The sequence below is a fragment of the Lepidochelys kempii genome, chromosome 21 (assembly GCF_965140265.1).
Source record: "Lepidochelys kempii isolate rLepKem1 chromosome 21, rLepKem1.hap2, whole genome shotgun sequence".
NCBI lineage: Eukaryota > Metazoa > Chordata > Testudines > Cheloniidae > Lepidochelys > Lepidochelys kempii.
Genome location: NC_133276.1, coordinates 18,709,701 through 18,729,799, shown reverse-complemented (window position 1 = coordinate 18,729,799; position 20,099 = coordinate 18,709,701). Strand labels below are relative to the sequence as shown.

At 44.9% G+C, this 20,099-nt stretch overlaps 1 protein-coding gene across 6 annotated transcripts in view; it reads right to left on the bottom strand.

Moving 5' to 3' along the window:
- IPO9 (importin 9) overlaps positions 1-20,099 on the bottom strand; it is a 204,263-nt gene that overhangs the window by 27,018 nt on the left and 157,146 nt on the right. For 2 of the 6 annotated variants that reach the window (XM_073320212.1, XM_073320214.1), the window contains exons 21-23: positions 17,359-17,478; positions 9,187-9,288; positions 7,685-7,761 (exon numbers count right to left, since the gene is read on the bottom strand). In XM_073320212.1, coding sequence (XP_073176313.1) covers positions 7,685-7,761; positions 9,187-9,288; positions 17,359-17,478 — 299 coding nt within the window. Of the gene's footprint in view, positions 1-985; positions 2,097-7,684; positions 7,762-9,186; positions 9,289-13,260; positions 13,900-17,358; positions 17,479-20,099 lie in introns of those variants that run through there. The other 4 variants (XM_073320213.1, XM_073320215.1, XM_073320211.1 and 1 more) reach the window with 4 other exon arrangements.

The window sequence follows — 20,099 nt, the reverse complement described above, 5'->3', positions numbered from 1 at the left end:
CAAGGGGTCCAGTGGCACCTTAAAGACTAACATTTATTTGGGCATAAGCTTTCGTGGGTTAAAAAAAAAACACAGAAGAAGAGGTTTTTTACCCACAAAAGCTTATGCCCAAATAAATCTGTTAGTCTTTAATCTGTTAGACTCCTTGTTGTTTTCATGGTACAAACTAACACAGCTACCCCCCGATACTTTACTCATAAGCTGATTCTTCAGCACAGCTACCTCAGGATTTCAGCCATTTATTTTTTGTTAAACTCTGAGAAAGCAAGCTTGGCACAAAAGTTAGAGTTTGTGGAAGACATCCTACTGCATCTCACAGCATTTAACCCTTTCAAATCCATTCACTTGCAATGACAGATGTGTTGGCCCTATTTCCATCATTGCTTCAGGAAGTTGGGGGCAGTCATGTTGCCTTTTTAAATTTTATGTTTGAAAAATAAAACTAACCACCAACAACCCCCAGACCTGGGGCACCAGCTTTCCCTCGGTTACTAAAAAGGAGAGTTAATTTGTTACCTCAGCTGAGGAAGAGAGAAGAGCCACATCCTAAATTAGACCAGCAAGGTTTGAGGTCACACAAGCTTTGTGAGGAGCTGTGGAGAGAAGTACAGCCTTGTATTAGGCTTCTTTGTTCCCTCTGCTTTAACAATTTAAAAGACCAACACTGGCACATGTATAGTGAGCTATTTGGCTTGCTTGCTTGCAAGGAAGGTTTGCAGATGCAGTTTGAAAGCACATTATTACTCCCTGAAAAGAGTTACCAGATGGACCCTACAGGAAAGGGGGTTTTAGTGGTTCTCATTCTGCCTAAAAGGAAATGGAAGCTGCAGAGTCAGTTACAGGGTTCCCCTCCTGCCCAGAATACTACTATGAGATGAGGCCAATAGTCTCTAGGGTACAGTTAAAGGAGAAGTTTTAAAGGGTAAATACGTATAAAATGTAATTATTTCCTTCTAGAAATCTGTTTGAAAAGAAAATACCAGTGTATATTTTAATAGTTTTATTTTCATTTTCCCCCAAAAGGGAACAAAAGGCAAAGAGGTGTTGTGAGATACATCACTCTGTACTTATGGATATTTTATTTTACCACCCTATAAAAATACACATACTAATTTGTGGACTATAGCTTACCCACTTCATATAAGTCTCAGGAGTGTGAAGGAAGCAAAGTATTTCAGAGAACTGTTTTTATGGAGTAAAGAGGAAGTTAAATACACTTTTTTTTGTAAAAAGTTATGGTTGTTTGTGTTCAGTAAAACCAGTCTTCAATAGCCACATTCCACAAGAATTGAGATTTAAGTGGTAGCTTCCTTTGAGCATGTGCATGCAAAAGCTTTAGCAAAGAACTGATGCAATGTTAGAGAGACTAGATAGAAGCCCCCTCCCACAGTACGAAACAAGATGTTCATTTAATTTTATTATTTCAGCTTCCCATCCAAATTCTTGTAAACAGATTCCATACCATTTAGGCATCTCTTTGATAAAAGTGTCTATAGTTCTATAAAAAAGTCACATGGTAAGATGAAGATATTTACCCTGTATGTGTTATGCAAGTGCGAAGAGGGACAAAACTTCCAAAGTCTCAAAACACATCCAAGCAACCTACAAAATACCTGATTCCTTCCTCGTTCTGTCCAACTGTATTGGGTGAAACTCAGTTACGTGTCTCTTCAGAGGCAAATATAAAGTTTATTTTTAAAAATATTTAAGGACACATTATTTTAAGGACCTCCTGGAAAGTTTTTTTGTGGTAAACGAAAGTGTTCCCTTGGTGAGAGCAGAGTGCAAAGCTCAGTCTTTGGAGCTTTCCCAATCATCCTTCCCTTAACAGAGTCATGATAAGACAAGGCTCAATACTTCGTGATGAGGAAGATCACATCTGTAACAACAGGTGAACACTGGAAAAAGTTTCATGTTTAATCACAAAACATGGAATAAGCCAGAAAAATATTGTCCAGATATGATCAATATGGTCTCTGCACGGTTCATATGCCAATGGCCTCAAGCACTCTTCTCTCGTTCTCATTGAGATGGTCTGAGAACATTGCATAGCAAGGCTGCTGTGCAAACTGACACAGGAAATCAGTGAGATAGGCCTAGGAGGAAGATGACAAGGGACCAAGTTAACATCTTTCAGTACATCTATCATTGCTTAACTTTGGGAGTTAAAGATTGCATAACATGAGAAAAGAAAGTGAAATGCAGCTCTAATGCAGAATGAAGGGGAAGGGGCACTGTTCAGCAAACAGGACAGGTCATGCTGCATTAGGCTTCAAAGTACATGTCAAACAGGCAGGCCAAGTACAGCCTCCAGGCCAAATGTGGTTCCAGAGCACTAGCCATGGTGTAGCCCAGAGACCACAGAGTCAGTCAGATCATTCGCTCAAGACTGAGCATTGTGTAGTCTCTGTGGGTAGCTCTGCAGTGGAGATAAGTGCTGCTACACTAGTGTTCCCTAGATTCAAAGGTAGGTCTTTTCTATCCAATTACCCACTCCATCTCCCAGCCAACCCATGATTATCCTCTCTAGCAGAAAGCATTTTGTCACATCTAGTTCTAAAAGTCACAAATGACAAAGCTTCCATCTTTTCCGGACAGACTATTCCACAACTTAATACACCTCAGTCCAGAAACTTTCCTCTTAAATACTTGCCTACTTTCCCCTTAATGAAAATTTCAAGTTGTTCTTCATCCCCACCAGCATCCCAGAAGGGAGGAGAAAGCAGGCTGATGCAGAGGGCTGAGGAATAGGGGGAGGAAACATGGTGAAAGGGAGTTACAAGAGGAGACAGAGGATGGAGAAAAAAGCAGAGGGGAAGAGGACAATAGCTGGAAGGGGAAATGCAGTGGATACAGAACCTGGTGGGGGAGGCAGCAGAAGAGGAGGGGGGTAATTCTGGTAATAAAGATGAAATATCACAGACTCAAATCTCTCCTGTCTTCCATGAGTAGGGCCCTACCAAATTCATGGTCCATTTTGGTCAATTTAACAGTCATAGGATTTTAAAAATCATAAATTTCATGATTTCAGCTATTTAAATCTGAGATTTCACAGTGTTGGAAGTGTAAGATCCCTGACCCAAAAAGGAGCTGTTGGGGCCGGGGGGTGCGAGGGGGGGGCCGTCGCAAGGTTATTGTGGGGGGGGGGGGTTTGCGGTACTGCTACCCTTACTTCTGTGCTGTTGCTGCGGCAGCGCTGCCTTCAGAGCTGGGCACGGAAAGAGACGGCTGCCGGCCAGGATCCCAGCTCTGAAGGCAGAGCTGCCGCCAGCAGCAGCACAGAGGTATGGATGGCATGGTCTGGTTTTGCCACCCTTCCTTCTGCGCTGCTACCTGCAAAGCTGGGCCCTCAGTCAGCAGCCGCCACTCTCCGGATGCCCAGCTCTGAAGGCAGCAGCGCAGAAGTAAGGGTGGCAATACCGCAACCCCCCTAAAATAACCTTGCGACTCCGACCCACCCCTGCAATTCCCTTTTGTGTCAGGACCCCCAGTTTGAGAAACGCTGGTCTCCCCTGTGAAATCTGTATAGTATGGGGTAAAAACACTCAGAAGACCAGATTTCATGGTCCATGATGTGTTTTTCATGGCCATGAATTTGGTAGGGCCCTATCCATGAGTTTTCGAAGATAATCGCTGATGGCTCAGATATCTCCTCAATCAGCTCCTTGAGTAATCTACGATGAATCTCATCAGGCCCTGCCAACTCAAACATAAGAACGACCATACTGGTTCAGACCAAAGGTCCATCTAGCCCAGTATTCGATCTTCTGACAATGGCCAATACCAGCTGCTTCAGAGGGAATGAACAGAACAGGTAATCATCAAGTGATCCATTCCCTGTCACACTCTAGCTTCTGGCAAACAGAGGCTAGGGACACCATCCTTGCCCATCCTGACTAATAGCCATTGATGGACCTATCCTCCAAGAATTTATCTAGCTCTTTTTTGAACCCTGTTATAGTCTTGGCCTTCACAACATCCTCTGGCAAAGAGTTCCAAAAATGGACTATACATTGTGTGAAGAAATACTTCCTTTTGTTTGTTTTATATCTGCTGCCTACTACCTTCATTTGGTGACCCCTACTTCTTGTGTTCTGAGGAGTAAACAACACTTTCTCCACACCATTCATGTTTATAGACCTCTATCATATCCCCCCTTAGTTGTCTCTTTTCCAAGCTGAAAAATCCCAGTCTTATTAATCTCTCCTGATATGGAAGCTGTTCCATACCCCTATGTATTTTTGTTGCACTTTTCTATACTTTTTACAATCCAATATGTCTTCTTTGAGATGGGGTGACCACATCTGCACGTAGTATTGAAGATGCGGTTGAACCATGGATTTATATATAGGCAATATGATATTTTCTGTCTTGACTTGAAGACATCTAACTTGTCTAAGTAATTTTTAACTTGTTCTTTTCCTATTTTAGCCTCGAATCTTACCTCATTTTCACTGGTGTTTGATTAGATCACTTCTAATCTTCTTGGTGAAAACAAACAAAAAGGGCATGTAACACTTCTGCCATTCCTACATTTTCTGTTATTGTCTTCCCCTTCCCCCGACCCCATTGAGCCTACCCTCACCTTGGTCTTCCTCTTGCTTCTCACGTATTTGTGGAACGTTTTCTGTTACCCTTTCTTTCGCTAGCTAGTTTAATCTCATTTTGTACCTTAGCCTTTCTAATTCTGTCCCTACATACTTGTGTTTTTTTATATTCATCCTAAGTAATTTGACCTACTTTTAACTTTTTGAAGAACTGTGAGTTTCAAATCATTGAAGATCTGGTTAAGCCAGGGTGGTCTCTTGCCATACTTCCTATCTTTCCTATGCGGTGGGACAGTTTGCTTTCGTACCCTTAATCTCTCTGAAAAAGTTGTCAATTCTCCCCCATTGTTCTCCCCCTTAGGCTTGCTTCCCATGGGATCTTACCTACCAGCTCCCTAAGTTTGCTAAAGTATTTTTTCTTGAAATCCATTTTCTTTATTCTGCTGTTTTCCCTCCCTCCATTCCTTAGACTCATGAACTCTTACCATTTCATGATCACTTTCACCCAAGCTGCCTTCCACTTTAAAATTCTAAACCAGTTCCTCCCTATTGGTCAAAATCAAATAAAGATCAGCCTCTCCCCTGGTTGCATTCTTCAGCTTCTGAAACAAAATACTGTCTCCAGTGCATTCCAAGAACTTGTTGGATAATCTGTGCCCTGATGTATTATTTTCCCAAGAGATGTCTGGGTAGCTGAAGTCCCTCACCAATACCAAGTCTTGTATTTTGGATGATTTTGTTAGTTGTTTAAAAAAAAAAAAATCTTCATGCACCTTTTCTCCTTGATAGGTGATCTATAGTAGACCTTTAATATAACATTCCTTTTTTATTTTAAAAAACATCTTTTATCCTTACCCATAGACTTCCAACAAGTCTGTCTACTATTTCCACCTCAACCTCAAATGTACTAAAAAGTTTCTCTTGATGACTGGGGGCGGGGGGTAGGGGGTGTGATTCTATGGGTGCCTTTATGAGCATAAAGCCTTACATCTCTGTTCCTGGTAAACTGGTGGAAACGATAATTAAAAATAGAATAAAACATTTGGAATATCATGCTATTGTAGGGTCTAATCAGCACAGTTTCTGCAAAGGAAGATTGTGCCTCAGTAATTTATTAGAATTCTTTAAGCATGTCAATAGATTAATGGATAAAAGAACTAGTTGACAGGAGGAACAGCAATTTGATAATAGAGGACTCTCCTCCAATCCAGAAGACAAAGGTTTAACTAATTCAATGGCTGGAAGTTGAAGCTGGAAAAATTCAGACTAGAAATAAGGCACAAATCTTTAACAGTGAGGGTAATTATCCATTGAAACAACTTACCTAGGGTTGTGGTCAGAGCTTAATTTGTGCCAGGGCTCAGCCATGACACCTCTTCTGTCAGTGGCGTGCAAGGCATGACCTCATATGTACAATGTTTGCAAGGTCACACTGTGCGTGAGCCCAAGGATCTTTTTTTTTTTTTTTTTAAACAAAATTAAACACTGGTTGTGGTGGATTCTCCACAGCTAAAAATGTTTTCAAAAAGCCATACTGTAGTTCAAACAGGAATTAATTCAGGGAAGTCCTGTGGCCTGTGTTATACAGGTCAGACTAGATGATCACAGAAGTCCCTTTGTGCTTTAGAATCTATGAATCTGTTCATCTAAACTTTTGACAGGTCTTTGAATAGCCTGTTAGGCTTATCAAAGACCTGTCAAAAGTTTAGATAAACAGAAGCAAGATAAGCAAGAGGCAAAGTATTGTCATGAATCAAACACAAAGGTTAATAGCCAAGTGCCTCAAAGTTCCACACTAGGCCCAATGTTTAATATATCAAACTAGAAAGGTGGGTGAGCACAGTGAGCTGGAAGAATTTGCAGATGACAGTTATTTAGGATAATTAAGTCAGAGAAAGCTAAGGACCTACAGAGGCACCTAACCAAGCTTCAGAGTCACAAACTATGCCAGAATTAATGTTGCACATGCAGCCTTCATTCTAGCACTTTTTTTTTTTTTTAAACTTGAGCACTTGACTTTGCAAACTTAGCAACACTTTTAACACAGGTTTTAAATCCACACTACTGTTTTTTGTTTAGGATTCTGTTATCCTCCAGACTTTTTGCAAGTTAGTTGCCGGCCCTTGGAAACTTGGCAAATTGCCAGTTTAGTACTCTTAATGTAATACCATACAAACCAGCTTTACATTTAATCTATTTGTTCCTCTTCCAAAAACCTTAACCAATTATTGAAACACTCAGAATCCCCTTGCACAGACACTTGGTTCTATATGCTACAAGGTTTAGTCACTCAAATCCAATTTCTATCTTTCACGTAAAAAAAAAAACACATTTCCAAGTCACTGGTCATTCCTGCAGCAGAGATAAGTCATAGAAAGCACCTCTTCTTCCTAGCTTGTTTCTTTGACCGCATCACCCCTCTGAATCTCCCCACTGACTCCCCCTTCTCTGTTGCATCAAATGTAAACTGCCGGTCTTCACTTTCAGGGATTTTATCCCCACCCTCCTTATCTCTCAATTGCAATCAAGCTGTGATTGCTTGCTTCCAGCTGGTTCACGATGCCAGCCTCCATTGCCCACTGGTTAAATTTTCAAACAAATGCCTTGGTGTTTTATTCCAGGCTGCCTTCTCACCTGGGAGGCACTCCCCATAAACATCTGCAAAGCTACCTCAGCCTCCTTCAAATCCCTCCTAAAACCTCTCCTTTGCACCGATAACAAAAAAAAATTAAGTTATGCTGTTGATGTGCTGAGACCACTGCCCACCATGCTGACCACTGTTTCCTCGTGCTCCCCTGTCTGTCTGTATCCATCTGTTGTCTCTGGTCTTATACTGGAAGCTCTTTGGAGAAGGGGGTGTCTTTTGGTTCTGTTTGCACAGCCCCTAGAACAATGGGGTCCTGGGTCCCTGCCTGGTTGCTGTAGTAATACAAATAATAATAGTGATAATATGCATCCTCTGGGACTTCCAGAGCAATTCCAGTAAACTGAATAAAAATACAGAATGTATTCTCCTTTCAGTGCTCAGGGGACTCTGCATTTTGTTACAGATACTATATAAGGAAGTAAAATATAATGAATAATTAGAATAAATAGGCAACAGGTATCGGACCGCAAAACTCATTTTAATACATCACCTGTAGGTCTATTTGATAAAGAGGGTCCTTTAATGCATCTGGATCATCCTCTTCATCATCATCATAGTAATCCTCATCTGGAAAGACAAAAGCACAAGTGTTTATAGTGAAGGACAAGCTGGCTACTATTTCAGGATGCATCTCACTAGGCCCCTAACTCCAGGAGATCCACAGATTTTAACAGGGATCAGAAGTGTTATTTTGGATAAAAATTCCATTTAAAAGAAACGAGCAACTTTTTTTTAAATGGGCTGAGGGCAGTGAAGAATGGCAAAATAAGGAGGGGCAGGAGCCTTTAGCCACTCACAGCTGAGACAAGAGTCCAAGTAGCACAATACAGGTGTTTATCATTCTTTTGCTCCAAACTGAGATATCCTTGGCTTACCACCTCAGCACCTGACACAAATACATCCTTTATTAGCTACATTTCATGCATTACAGTCACACAGGAAACGCTTCCACTGAATATTGAGACAAATCCCTCTCTCACTGAGACATGGTAATGTTGAAGAAAGTCTTCCTTGGGCTACAAAAGAACCTGGGTAAGTTTCCCTCTCATTAAGGCTACCTAAATGAATTTGTCTTGCCATGTTATCTGCGGCAGAGCCAATGCATCATGATAGAAGCATAGGAGACTGAAATCTGCCAGTGCAGCGAAACAATTCATTTAAGTTGCCTTAGCTGTACTAAGTAAGATTCTCTCTTCAAATTATACACCTACCTCTTCTCCTTAACCCTCCAGATCATATACCCACAGCTCCCTTTCCCTTTAAACACCTATCACTTCAGGATCACACACAACTTCTTCCTACAAGAACACAGGACTTAGTTGGGAAATTTGGGTTCTATTCAGTTCTGACGCTGTCATTTTGTGACTTCGGGCAAATATCTTCATCTCTGAGCCTCAGTTTTCCCATCTGTAAACCATATTTATACCTGCCTCATGACAGTATTGTGAAGCCAAATTAGTACTTGAGACTCACTGAGGCCTGGTCTACACTAGAAAATTAGGTCAGCAAAACTACATTGCTCAGGGATGTGAAAAATCCATACCCGAGTGGCGCAGTTAAGCTGACCAAAGTCCCCGGGTAGACAGCGCTACGTTGATGGAAGAATGCTTTTGTCAACTTAGTTACAGCCTCTTGGGGTGCTAGATTACCTATGTGGATGGGAGAATCCCTTCTGTCAGCATAGATAGTGTCTATGCTGAAGCACTGCAGTGATGCAGCATTGCCGCTGTAGCATTTTAAGTGTAGACAAACCCTGAGCCTCAAAAGGTGCTGTGGTTTGATACCTTCTAGCCTATGAACATACAGTCTCTGTTCCAGGATGTATTTTTTGCTCTTCCTTTCTCCCACCAAACCAGTGTCTTCCATTCCAGGTTATTTTCCTGCCCTCCATACTATATACTAAGTAGCTGTCAGGAGAAATGTAACTTTCAGAGCTGCATGTTCTTTACCCAATTTGATCTTTTGAACAGTGAATGTAACTGTTCTGCTTACCATATTTGTTTGTGGCAAGAATATCTGATAAAAGTTGTCCAGCTAAACCTTCATCTTCATCCTCTTCATCTTCCCGATCTTCCCACATATCATTGGAGTCATCTGTTGATGAAAAAAAAGCGTCTTAAAGCCAAATAGAAAATACCAGTTCAAGATGGATAACCATTAGCCACAGAATATGCAGTCCCTCATTGACCAGTACAGGAGCAGAAATTACTTATGCCTATGAGTACAGCTCAGGGAAGCCAGTGTATTGACATGCTTATATCTTTAAAGTTGATGGATAGGATTATAAATAGGGCCCTACCAAATTCGTGGCCATGAAAAAAGGGTCATGGACCGTGAAATCTGGTCTCTGTGCATCAAATCTTGTCTTGTGTGTGCTTTTACCCTATACTTTATGGATTTCACAGGGGAGACCGGTGTACCTCAAATTAGAGGTCTTGACACAAAAGGGAATTGCGGGGGGGTCGCAAGGTTATTTGTGGGGGTTGCAGTATTGCCACCCTTACTTCTGCACTGCCGCATTCAGAGCTGGGAGACTGGAGAGCGGTGGCTGCTGACTGAGGGCCCAGCTTTGCAGACAACAGCGCAGAAGTAAGGGTGGCAATACCAGACCATGCCATCCATACCTCTGTGCTGCTGCTGGCGGCACCTCTGCCTTCAGAGTTGGGATCCTGGCCAGCAGCTGCTTCTCTCCAGCCGCCCAACTCTAAAGGCAGCGCGGCCGCCAGCAGCAGCTCAGAAGTAAGGGTTACAGTACTGCCACCCCTACCATAACCTTGTGACCTCCCCCATGTGATGCTCTGTGCCTCGGGGGGGAACACTCTGCACCCCCATGTTCATCCTTATAATAGGACTGTGTGCTATCCAATGCAAAGTTTGTCACGCCGGGTGTCTTCAGAAGGCTCAGGATGCACAGAGCATTGTTGCAAAGAGTCCTCTGGCACCTTATAGACTAACAGATGTATTGGAGCATAAGCTTTCCCACTTTGTCGGATGCATGTTGTTACAGTAATGTTACAGGTTGTAATTTCATGTATATCGTTATGAGGCTGAAAATGTGTCCTCATGGCTTAAAACAAGCAAAACCCTCCAGGAGCAGAGGCCCAGGCATTTTGATTTTATTTCATTTGACCAAATCTGACTTCTTGTGCTTTGACTTATAATCACTTAAAATCTATCTTTTGTAGTTAATAAATCTGTTTATTCAACCTGAGGCAGTACGTTTGGTTTGAAGCATGTCAGAGACTCCCCTTGGGATAACAAGCCTGGTACATATCAATTTCTTTGTTAAATTGACAAAGTCATATAAGCGTGCAGCTTCCAGCGGGCATAACTGGAAACTGCAAGATGGAGGTCCCTAGGGTTGTGATACTGGCTAGTGTCATTCGGTTGCACAACCCAAGCAGCAGCTGGCTAAAAGTACTCACTCATATAGCTGAGGTCAGCTTTACATGCTAGAGGCTGTGCGTGAACAGCCCAGGAGTGGGGGTTCTCACAGCAGAGCAGAGTAAGTGTATGTCTACACTACGGAATAAGGTCGAATTTATAGAAGTCGTTTTTTTAGAAATCGGTTTTATATATTCGAGTGTGTGTCCCCCCACAGAAAATGCTCTAAGGGCATTAAGTGCATTAACTCGGCGGAGTGCTTCCACAGTACCGAGGCTAGAGTCGACTTCCGGAGCGCTGCACTGTGGATAGCTATCCCACAGTTCCTGCAGTCTCCGCTGCCCATTGGAATTCTGTGTTGAGATCTCAATGCCTGATGGGGGCTAAAACATTGTCGCGGGTGGTTCTGGGTACATATCATCAGGCCCCCCTTCCCTCCCTCCCTCTGTGAAAGCAAGGGCAGACAATCGTTTCGCGCCTTTTTTCCTGAGTTACCTGTGCAGACGCCATACCACGGGAAGCATGGAGCCCGCTCAGGTAACCGTCACCGTATGTCTCCTGGGTGCTGGCAGACGTGGTACGGCATTGCTACACAGTAGCAGCAACCCATTGCCTTCTGGCAGCAGACAGTGCAGTACGACTGGTAGCCGTCCTCGTCGTGTCCGAGGTGCTCCTGGCCACGTCGGCTGGGAGCGCCTGGGCAGACATGGGCACAGGGACTAAATTTGGAGTGACTTGACCAGGTCATTCTCTTTAGTCCTGCAGTCAGTCCTATTGAACCGTCTTATGGTGAGCAGGCAGGCGATACGGATTGCTAGCAGTTGTACTGTACCATCTTCTGCCGAGCAGCCATGAGATGTGGATGGCATGCAGTCCCTCTGCACCGTCTGCTGCCAGCCAAAGATGTAAAAGATAGATGGAGTGGATCAAAACAAGAAATAGACCAGATTTGTTTTGTACTCATTTGCCTCCTCCCCTGTCTAGGGGACTCATTCCTCTAGGTCACACTGCAGTCACTCACAGAGAAGGTGCAGCGAGGTAAATCTAGCCATGTATCAATCAGAGGCCAGGCTAACCTTCTTGTTCCAATAAGGACAATAACTTAGGTGCACCATTTCTTATTGGAACCGTCCGTGAAGTCCTGCCTGAAATACTCCTTGATGTAAAGCCACCCCCTTTGTTGATTTTAGCTCCCTGAAGCCAACCCTGTAAGCCGTGTCGTCAGTCGCCCCGCCCTCCGTCAGAACAACGGCAGACAATCGTTCCGTGCCTTTTTTCTGTGCGGACGCCATACCAAGGCAAGCATGGAGGCCGCTCAGCTCACTTTGGCAATTAGGAGCACATTAAACACCACACACATTATCCAGCAGTATATGCAGCACCAGAACCTGGCAAAGCGATACCGGGTGAGGAGGCGACGTCAGCACGGTCACGTGAGTGATCAGGACATGGACACAGATTTCTCTGAAAGCATGGGCCCTGCCAATGCATGCATCATGGTGCTAATGGGGCAGGTTCATGCTGTGGAACGCCGATTCTGGGCTCGGGAAACAAGCACAGACTGGTGGGACCGCATAGTGTTGCGGGTCTGGGACGATTCCCAGTGGCTGCGAAACTTTCGCATGCGTAAGGGCACTTTCATGGAACTTTGTGACTTGCTTTCCCCTGCCCTGAGGTGCATGAATACCAAGATGAGAGCAGCCCTCACAGTTGAGAAGCGAGTGGCAATAGCCCTGTGGAAGCTTGCAACGCCAGACAGCTACCCGTCAGTTGGAAATCAATTTGGAGTGGGCAAATCTACTGTTGGGGCTGCTGTGAGGCAAGTAGCCCACGCAATCAAAGATCTGCTGATATCAAGGGTAGTGACCCTGGGAAATGTGCAGGTCATAGTGGATGGCTTTGCTGCAATGGGATTCCCTAACTGTGGTGGGGCCATAGAGGGAACCCATATCCCTATCTTGGCACCGGAGCACCAAGCCGCCGAGTACATAAACCGCAAGGGGTACTTTTCAATAGTGCTGCAAGCTCTGGTGGATCACAAGGGACGTTTCATCAACATCAACATGGGATAGCCGGGAAAGGTACATGACGCTCGCATCTTCAGGAACTCTGGTCTGTTTCAAAAGCTGCACGAAGGGACTTTATTCCCAGACCAGAAAATAACTGTTGGGGATGTTGAAATGCCTATATGTATCCTTGGGGACCCAGCCTACCCCTTAATGCCATGGCTCATGAAGCCGTACACAGGCAGCCTGGACAGTAGTCAGGAGCTGTTCAACTACAGGCTGAGCAAGTGCAGAATGGTGGTAGAATGTGCATTTGGACCTTTAAAGGTGTGCTGGCGCAGTTTACTGACTCACTTAGACCTCAGCGAAACCAATATTCCCACAATATCTGTGAGAGTAAGGGGGAGACGTTTATGGCGGGGTGGGAGGTTGAGGCAAATCGCCTGGCTGCTGGTTACGTGCAGCCAGACACCAGGGCGGTTAGAAGAGCACAGGAGGGCGCGGTACGCATCAGAGAAGCTTTGAAAACCAGTTTCATGACTGGCCAGGCTACGGTGTGAAAGTTCTGTTTGTTTCTCCTTGATGAAACCCCCCGCCCCTTGGTTCACTCTACTTCCCTGTAAGCTAACCACCCTCCCCTCCTCCCTTCGATCACCGCTTGCAGAGGCAATAAAGTCATTGTTGCTTCACATTCATGCATTCTTTATTCATTCATCACACAAATAGGGGGATGACTACCAAGGTAGCCCAGGAGGGGTGGTGGAGGAGGGAAGGAAAATGCCACACAGCACTTTAAAAGTTTACAACTTTAAAATTCATTGAATGCCAGCCTTCTTTTTTTTGGGCAATCCTCTGTGGCGGAGTGGCTGGTTGGCCGGTGGCCCCCCCCACCGCGTTCTTGGGCATCTGGGTGTGGAGGTTATGGAACTTGGGGAAGAGGGCGGTTGATTACACAGGGGCTGTAGTGGCAGTCTGTGCTCCAGCTGCCTTTGCTGCAGCTCAACCATACACTGGAGCATACTGGTTTGGTCCTCCAGCAGCCTCAGCATTGAATCCTGCCTCCTCTCATCACGCTGCCGCCACATTTGAGCTTCAGCCCTCTCTTCAGCCCGCCACTTACTCTCTTCAGCCCGCCACCTCTCCTCCCGGTCATTTTGTGCTTTCCTGCACTCTGACATTATTTGCCTCCACGCATCCGTCTGTGCTCTGTCAGTGTGGGAGGACAGCATGAGCTCGGAGAACATTTCATCTCGAGTGCGTTTTTTTTTCTTTCTAAGCTTCACTAGCCTCTGGGAAGGAGAAGATCCTGTGATCACTGAAACACATGCAGTTGGAGGAGAAAAAAAGGGACAGCGGTATTTAAAAAGACATTTTATAAAACAGTGGCTACACTCTTTCAGGGTAAACCTTGCTGTTAACATTACATACATAGCACATGTGCTTTCGTTACAAGGTCGCATTTTGCCTCCCCCCTCAACACTCCCCCCTCCCTGTGGCTAACAGCGGGGAACATTTCTGTTTAGCCACAGGCAAACAGCCCAGCAGGAACGGGCTCCTCTGAGTGTCCCCTGAAGAAAAGCACTCTATTTCAACAAGGTGACCATGAATTATATCTCACTCTCCTGAGGATAACACAGAGAGATAAAGAAGGATAACACAGAGAGGTCCCTTCTCCGCCTGCTGGGTCCAGGAGGCAGCCTTGGGTGGGTTCGGGGGGTACTGGCTCCAGGTCCAGGGTGAGAAACAGTTCCTGGCTGTCGGGAAAACCGGTTTCTCCGCTTGCTTGCTGTGAGCTATCTGCAACCTCATCATCATCATCTTCTTCATCCCCAAAACCTGCTTCTGTATTGCCTCCATCTCCATTGAAGGAGTCAAACAACACGGCAGGGGTAGTGGTGGCTGAACCCCCTAAAATGGCATGCAACTCATCATAGAAGCGGCATGTTTGGGGCTCTGACCCGGAGCAGCCGTTCGCCTCTCTGGTTTTCTGGTAGGCTTGCCTCAGCTCCTTCAGTTTCACGCGGCACTGCTTCGGGTCCCTGTTATGGCCTCTGTCCTTCATGCCCTGGGAGATTTTGACAAAGGTTTTGGCATTTCGAAAACTGGAACGGAGTTCTGATAGCACGGATTCCTCTCCCCATACAGCGATCAGATCCCGTACCTCCCGTTCGGTCCATGCTGGAACTCTTTTGCGATTCTGGGACTCCATCATGGTCACCTCTGCTGATGAGCTATGCATGGTCACCTGCAGCTTGCCACGCTGGCCAAACAGGAAATGAGATTCAAAAGTTCGCGGTTCTTCTCCTGTCTACCTGGCCAGTGCAACTGAGTTGAGAGTGCTGTCCAGAGCGGTCACAATGGAGCACTCTGGGATAGCTCCCGGAGGCCAATACCGTCGAATTGTGTCCACAGTACCCCAAATTCGAGCCGGCAAGGCCGATTTAAGCGCTAATCCACTGGTCAGGGGTGGAGTAAGGAAATCGATTTTAAGAGCCCTTTAAGTCGAATATAGGGCTTCATCGTGTGGACGGCTGCAGGTTTACATCGATTTAATGCTGCTAAATTCGACCTAAAGTCCTAGTGTAGACCAGGGCTAAGGCTAGCTCCCAGAGTCAATGATTGGCATGACCTAGCAGATCTCAGGTCCAGATAACACCAGGGGAACATCAGACACCCCCACCCGCACCCCCTCCAAACTCCTTTTTGGGTCAAGACCCCTAGAATTACAATACTGTGAAATTTCACCTTTAAATAGCTGAAATCATTAAATTTATGATTTTTAAATCCTATGACCGTGAAATTGACCAAAACAGACCATGAATTTGGTACGGCCCTAATTATAAATATAAACTCCTGCCAGAAAGTCAGACCAGTGTCAGGATAGAGAGTTTAACACCCAACAAAGACAAGGGTTACAACAGAAGTGCTAATGGACTATTACCCCCAAGAAGGGGGGGTTATAATCAAGAGACAGCATTGTACTGTCTATAGTCAGAGCACTGGACTGCATGAAACTGGCCAAGGGGCAGGTACAATGAAATGGTGCCAAACCAGGGTGGAGACAGACTTGTTCACAAACAATCAGGAAAGCAGAATTCCTCAGGATGCCCAGCAGTGAGGAGGCAGCGACTCCCACTGGCAGCAGCACTCTCGTGTCTCTGCAGCCCAGGGAGGGAGGAAGCCGCAGGGTGGCTAGCTGCTAGTTGAGCTCCTCCTCTCCCCACCCCTATAGCTGCTGCGTCTCCTTCCCTGCTGCTGGAGTCCCACCACTACTTGCTTTGCAGACTGCCCATGCAGGTGAGTGGCGGCAGAGGACTCCAGCAGCCAGGAAGGAGAAGCAGCAGCTGTAGGGGTGGGGAGAGGAGCAGCTCAGCCAGTAGCCAGCCGCTCTGTTGCTTCCTCCCTCCCCAGGTTGCAGGGACACACAGATTATGAGGGGGGCGTACCCTTGCTGGTCTCCCCCTTGTCTTGCTCGCTTGTCTCCCCCTGGTCCCTAGGCATTCCCAGTTAGGTTGGCCCCTAGAATTAGTGTCTTCAAATCTGAGGTGCAATCCTCTGAATTAAGGAAACGTGAGAATGCCTCTTTTCCTGTTTCTTTCTAGGTTGGTCCTGTTCAGGAGTCCTCCTTCCTGTTCTACTTGTACTTTCCTTGGTATGAGGAGCAGCAGACAGAAGCAGAAACACAGGACTGGAATACCACCCATCAGGAGCATTCAGCACCCATTTGGTACCTTGGTCTTATGTGCTGGCACCCAGGGAAAAGGGTCAGAACCAGTGTCTTAATGCCATTCTAAGATGGATTCTCACGGTCCAGGCACTGACACCAAGGGTTCTTTGGAAACCAACATTGGGGAAGCCCCAAGTCACCTGTTTTGGTGCCAATGGCCATGCACACTTTTCCATAATGGCCTGTGTCAATTAACTCCCACTCTGAGACAGATTAGAGCTGAACATGGTTTTGGGAACCAGTATCTGGTCCAAAGGTTCCCCGCACTCCAGGGGATCAGACTTAGGGGCAGGAAATGGGCCAGTAACAGACTTTAATGCCAGAAGGGACCTCTTAGGATAATCTAATCTGAACTCCTAAATAACACAGGCCAGAGAAATTCATATGGTCATTTCTGCATCCAGCAAATACCTTCTGGCTGAGCAAGAGCTCAATAATTTTGGGTGACCCATGCAAATTTGGCCACCTCACTACTCACCCCCTTTTCCAGATCTTTATTAAAAACGAGTCTCAGCACAGAACCTTGAGGCCTGCTGCTGTTCACCTTGTGCCATGATGAGAGCTGACCATGTATTAGATCAACCACAATACTTTGCGCCTCGCCCTATAACTACTTAGTTTCTTTAGCAATCTTGTAAGATGGACCTTGTCAATGGGCTTTTTGAAAGTTTAGATTATGTCAAAGCGGTTCCTCCTTTATCCCCTACTTTGACACATTTAAAGAATTCTAACTGAGTAGTGCAGCAGAACTTTCTTTTGGAGAAACTGTGCGGGTTAGATCTTATTCTGTAATCTTCCAGATCAGTTATTCTATTTTCAAAGATCATTTTGACCAGTTTACCAGGAACATGTGTGAAGCTGGCTGATCTGTAATTTAACGAATCACTCTAGAGCTCTTTTTCAATATAGGTACAATATTTACTACCTTCCAATTCTCTAGTATAGTATAGTAGCTGTTTTTAATGAGATTGCATATTTTTGCTAGCAGCTCAGCTGCTCCATTCATTCTTCATCATCTGAAAGGAAAAAGCCACCCCTGTTTGGTACCTTGATTCCAGTCTGCAGCTGTCTGGCGTGACGCATTTGCTTCCATTGCGTTAGAAAGTTCATTTATTATTAATTTTAAGATTTTTACTAACAACGGAATGTTTGTCCAGCGTTCAGGATCTGTAAGACCAGAGGAAGGAATACATAAATAACCTTGCCTTTTAACAAACTAAATAAGAATCTTCAAAGCAAGTAAAACAATCTTGTTTCAATACAGGCTGGAAAGGTTCACTGAACAGAACTACACTTTTATATGAAAACGTTCTTCTCAGAGAGCTGCATTTAACTACCACAATCAAGCAGATATTCTGGCACCATTGAACATATATATAAACAAGACAAGTGTCAAATCCCCTGAACTAAGCAAACACTGAGGTGTAATTGTACATTATGTGAGTTAAGCAAGGACAATCTGAAACTTCAACTAGTCAATTAGCAACCACACTGAGACTTTAAGGGTCCAAGACAAAACTAAAGATGATCATTGTTCATTAAATGACTGACAGGCGAAAGATTGACGCAGTAGGTTAAAGCTATTAGCCTTTCCAACTTCACTTTTTTCTTTCCCTGTGGGTATTACTGGTGGCAAACAGTTCTCATGTTGCTCATATGTTCACTCTTTTATATAATCTCAGGTTGTGAACTCAAAAGACATATCAAACGGTCCTTGAAACAGGTTTCTTAAAGGCCACAAGAACTGTGTTCAACATTTATTTTAAAGTGTAAATATTGCCTTGGTGGGAACTATGGCCTAGAAGCCAGGTTATGGAATACAGAGCCTTCCAGATCTAAATTACTAGTTCAAATCCAGTCCAGGTCAAATCACCAAAGTAATGAATTATTTGTATTGCAGTAATGCTTAGGGGCCCCAATCATGGATCAGGGCACCTGTGCAATAGGGACTGTACAGACACAACGAAAGCAGTAACTACAGTAACTCCACGCTTAACGTTGTAGTTATGTTCCTGAAAAATGCTACTTTAAGTAAAACAATGTTAAGCGAATCCAATTTCCCCATAAGAATTAATGTAAATGGGGGGGGTTAGGTTCGGGGACATTTTTTTTTTTTTGCCAAAGACTATATTTTTTATATATACATATACACACACACACACACACACACACACATATATATACACACACAGTATAAGTTTTACACAAACAATTTAATACTGTACACAGCAATGATGATGATTGTGAAGCTTGGTTGAGGTGGTGAAGTCAGAGGTTGGAAGAGGGTGGGATTCTTCCCAGGGAATGCCTTGCTGCTAAATGATGAACTAGCACTCAGCTGAGCTCTCTAGGGTTAAACACGTTGTTAATGTAACCTCATACTCTACAAGGCAGCACGAATGGAGGGAGTGGAGACAGCATGGCAGAGACACACCGTGTGAGTGTGAGACATGTATTGCCCCTTTAAGTACGCGGTCCCCACTCTAAGTACACTGCCTTTTTAAGTAGATCAACAAGTTGAGACAGCAGCTGCTGCAAGCTCCCTCAGTTCTGAGCCCTGTCATTTCCCCCCCCCCAATCCCCGCTCTGTGGAAATGGGGTAAAGGAAGCGGGGGGACACGAAAAGGGGGACAACCTGACATTACCTCCCATTCCCCCCCACCCTCCTGCACAGCAAGCAGGAGGCTCCCAGGAGCAGCTCCAAGGCAGTGGGGGGAGGGACAGCTGAACTGTCCAGCAACTGATAGCCTGTTGGGCAGCTGCCGCACAGGGAACTTAGGGGAACAGGAAGCTGATGGGGGGGGGGGGCTGCTGGCCCACCCTGGTTCCAAGCCCCCACCAGCTCCAATGGGCTGCTCTTCCTGCAAGCAGTGGACAAAGCAGGCAGCTGCCAAACTACGTTATAAGGGAGCATTGCACAACTTTAAACGAGTATGTTCTCTAATTGATCAGCAACGTAACAACGAAACAACATTAACTGGGACGACTTTGAGTGAGGAGTTACTGTATTCCAAAAGCTTAACAATCTAAAGGGTGGAGCTAGGCTGTTCTCAGTGGTGGCAGATGGCAGAACAAGGAGCAATGGTCTAAAGTTGCAGTGGGGGAGGTCTAGGTTGGATAATAGGAAACACTATTTCACTAGGAGGGTGGTGAAGCACTGGAATGGGTTACCTATGGAGGTGGTGGAATTGCCTTCCTTAGAGGTTTTTAAGGCCTGGCTCGACAAAGCCCTGGCTGGGATGATTTAGTTGGGGTTGGTCCTGCTTTGAGTGGGGATTGGACTAGATGACCTCCTGAGGTCCCTTCCAACCCTGATATTCCATGATTCTAAAGCTTAAAACAAGCTTACTATTGGAATTGCATTGCATTGGAGTAGTATCCATATTACTATTGGAAGACTGTTTGACAGTCTATGTAGAATGTCCTACAAGTCCCCTCTTCACAAATAAGGACAAAAACAATATCCTACTTCTAAATGCAGTACATAAAGTCAGGGCTGAGCTGCGCTGGCAGGGCAGTGTGTAAGAAGCTTGCACTGCAGCTGCCCGTACAATACCTACAATACAATACAAGAGGACTTCAGTCCTCTTTCACCAATATTAAAATGTTTATTTGTCATCACAATTACTGACTAAATTTTATTAAGCTAAGATTTTCTAAAGAGACTAGTGATTTTGGGAACCCGACTTGACACACCTCAAGGGGACAAGCAGTCAGAATTTCTGAACATCGGACTCCTATAATACATCTCCAGTGGGGCAGCCACAAACTGAGGCACCCAAAGTCAC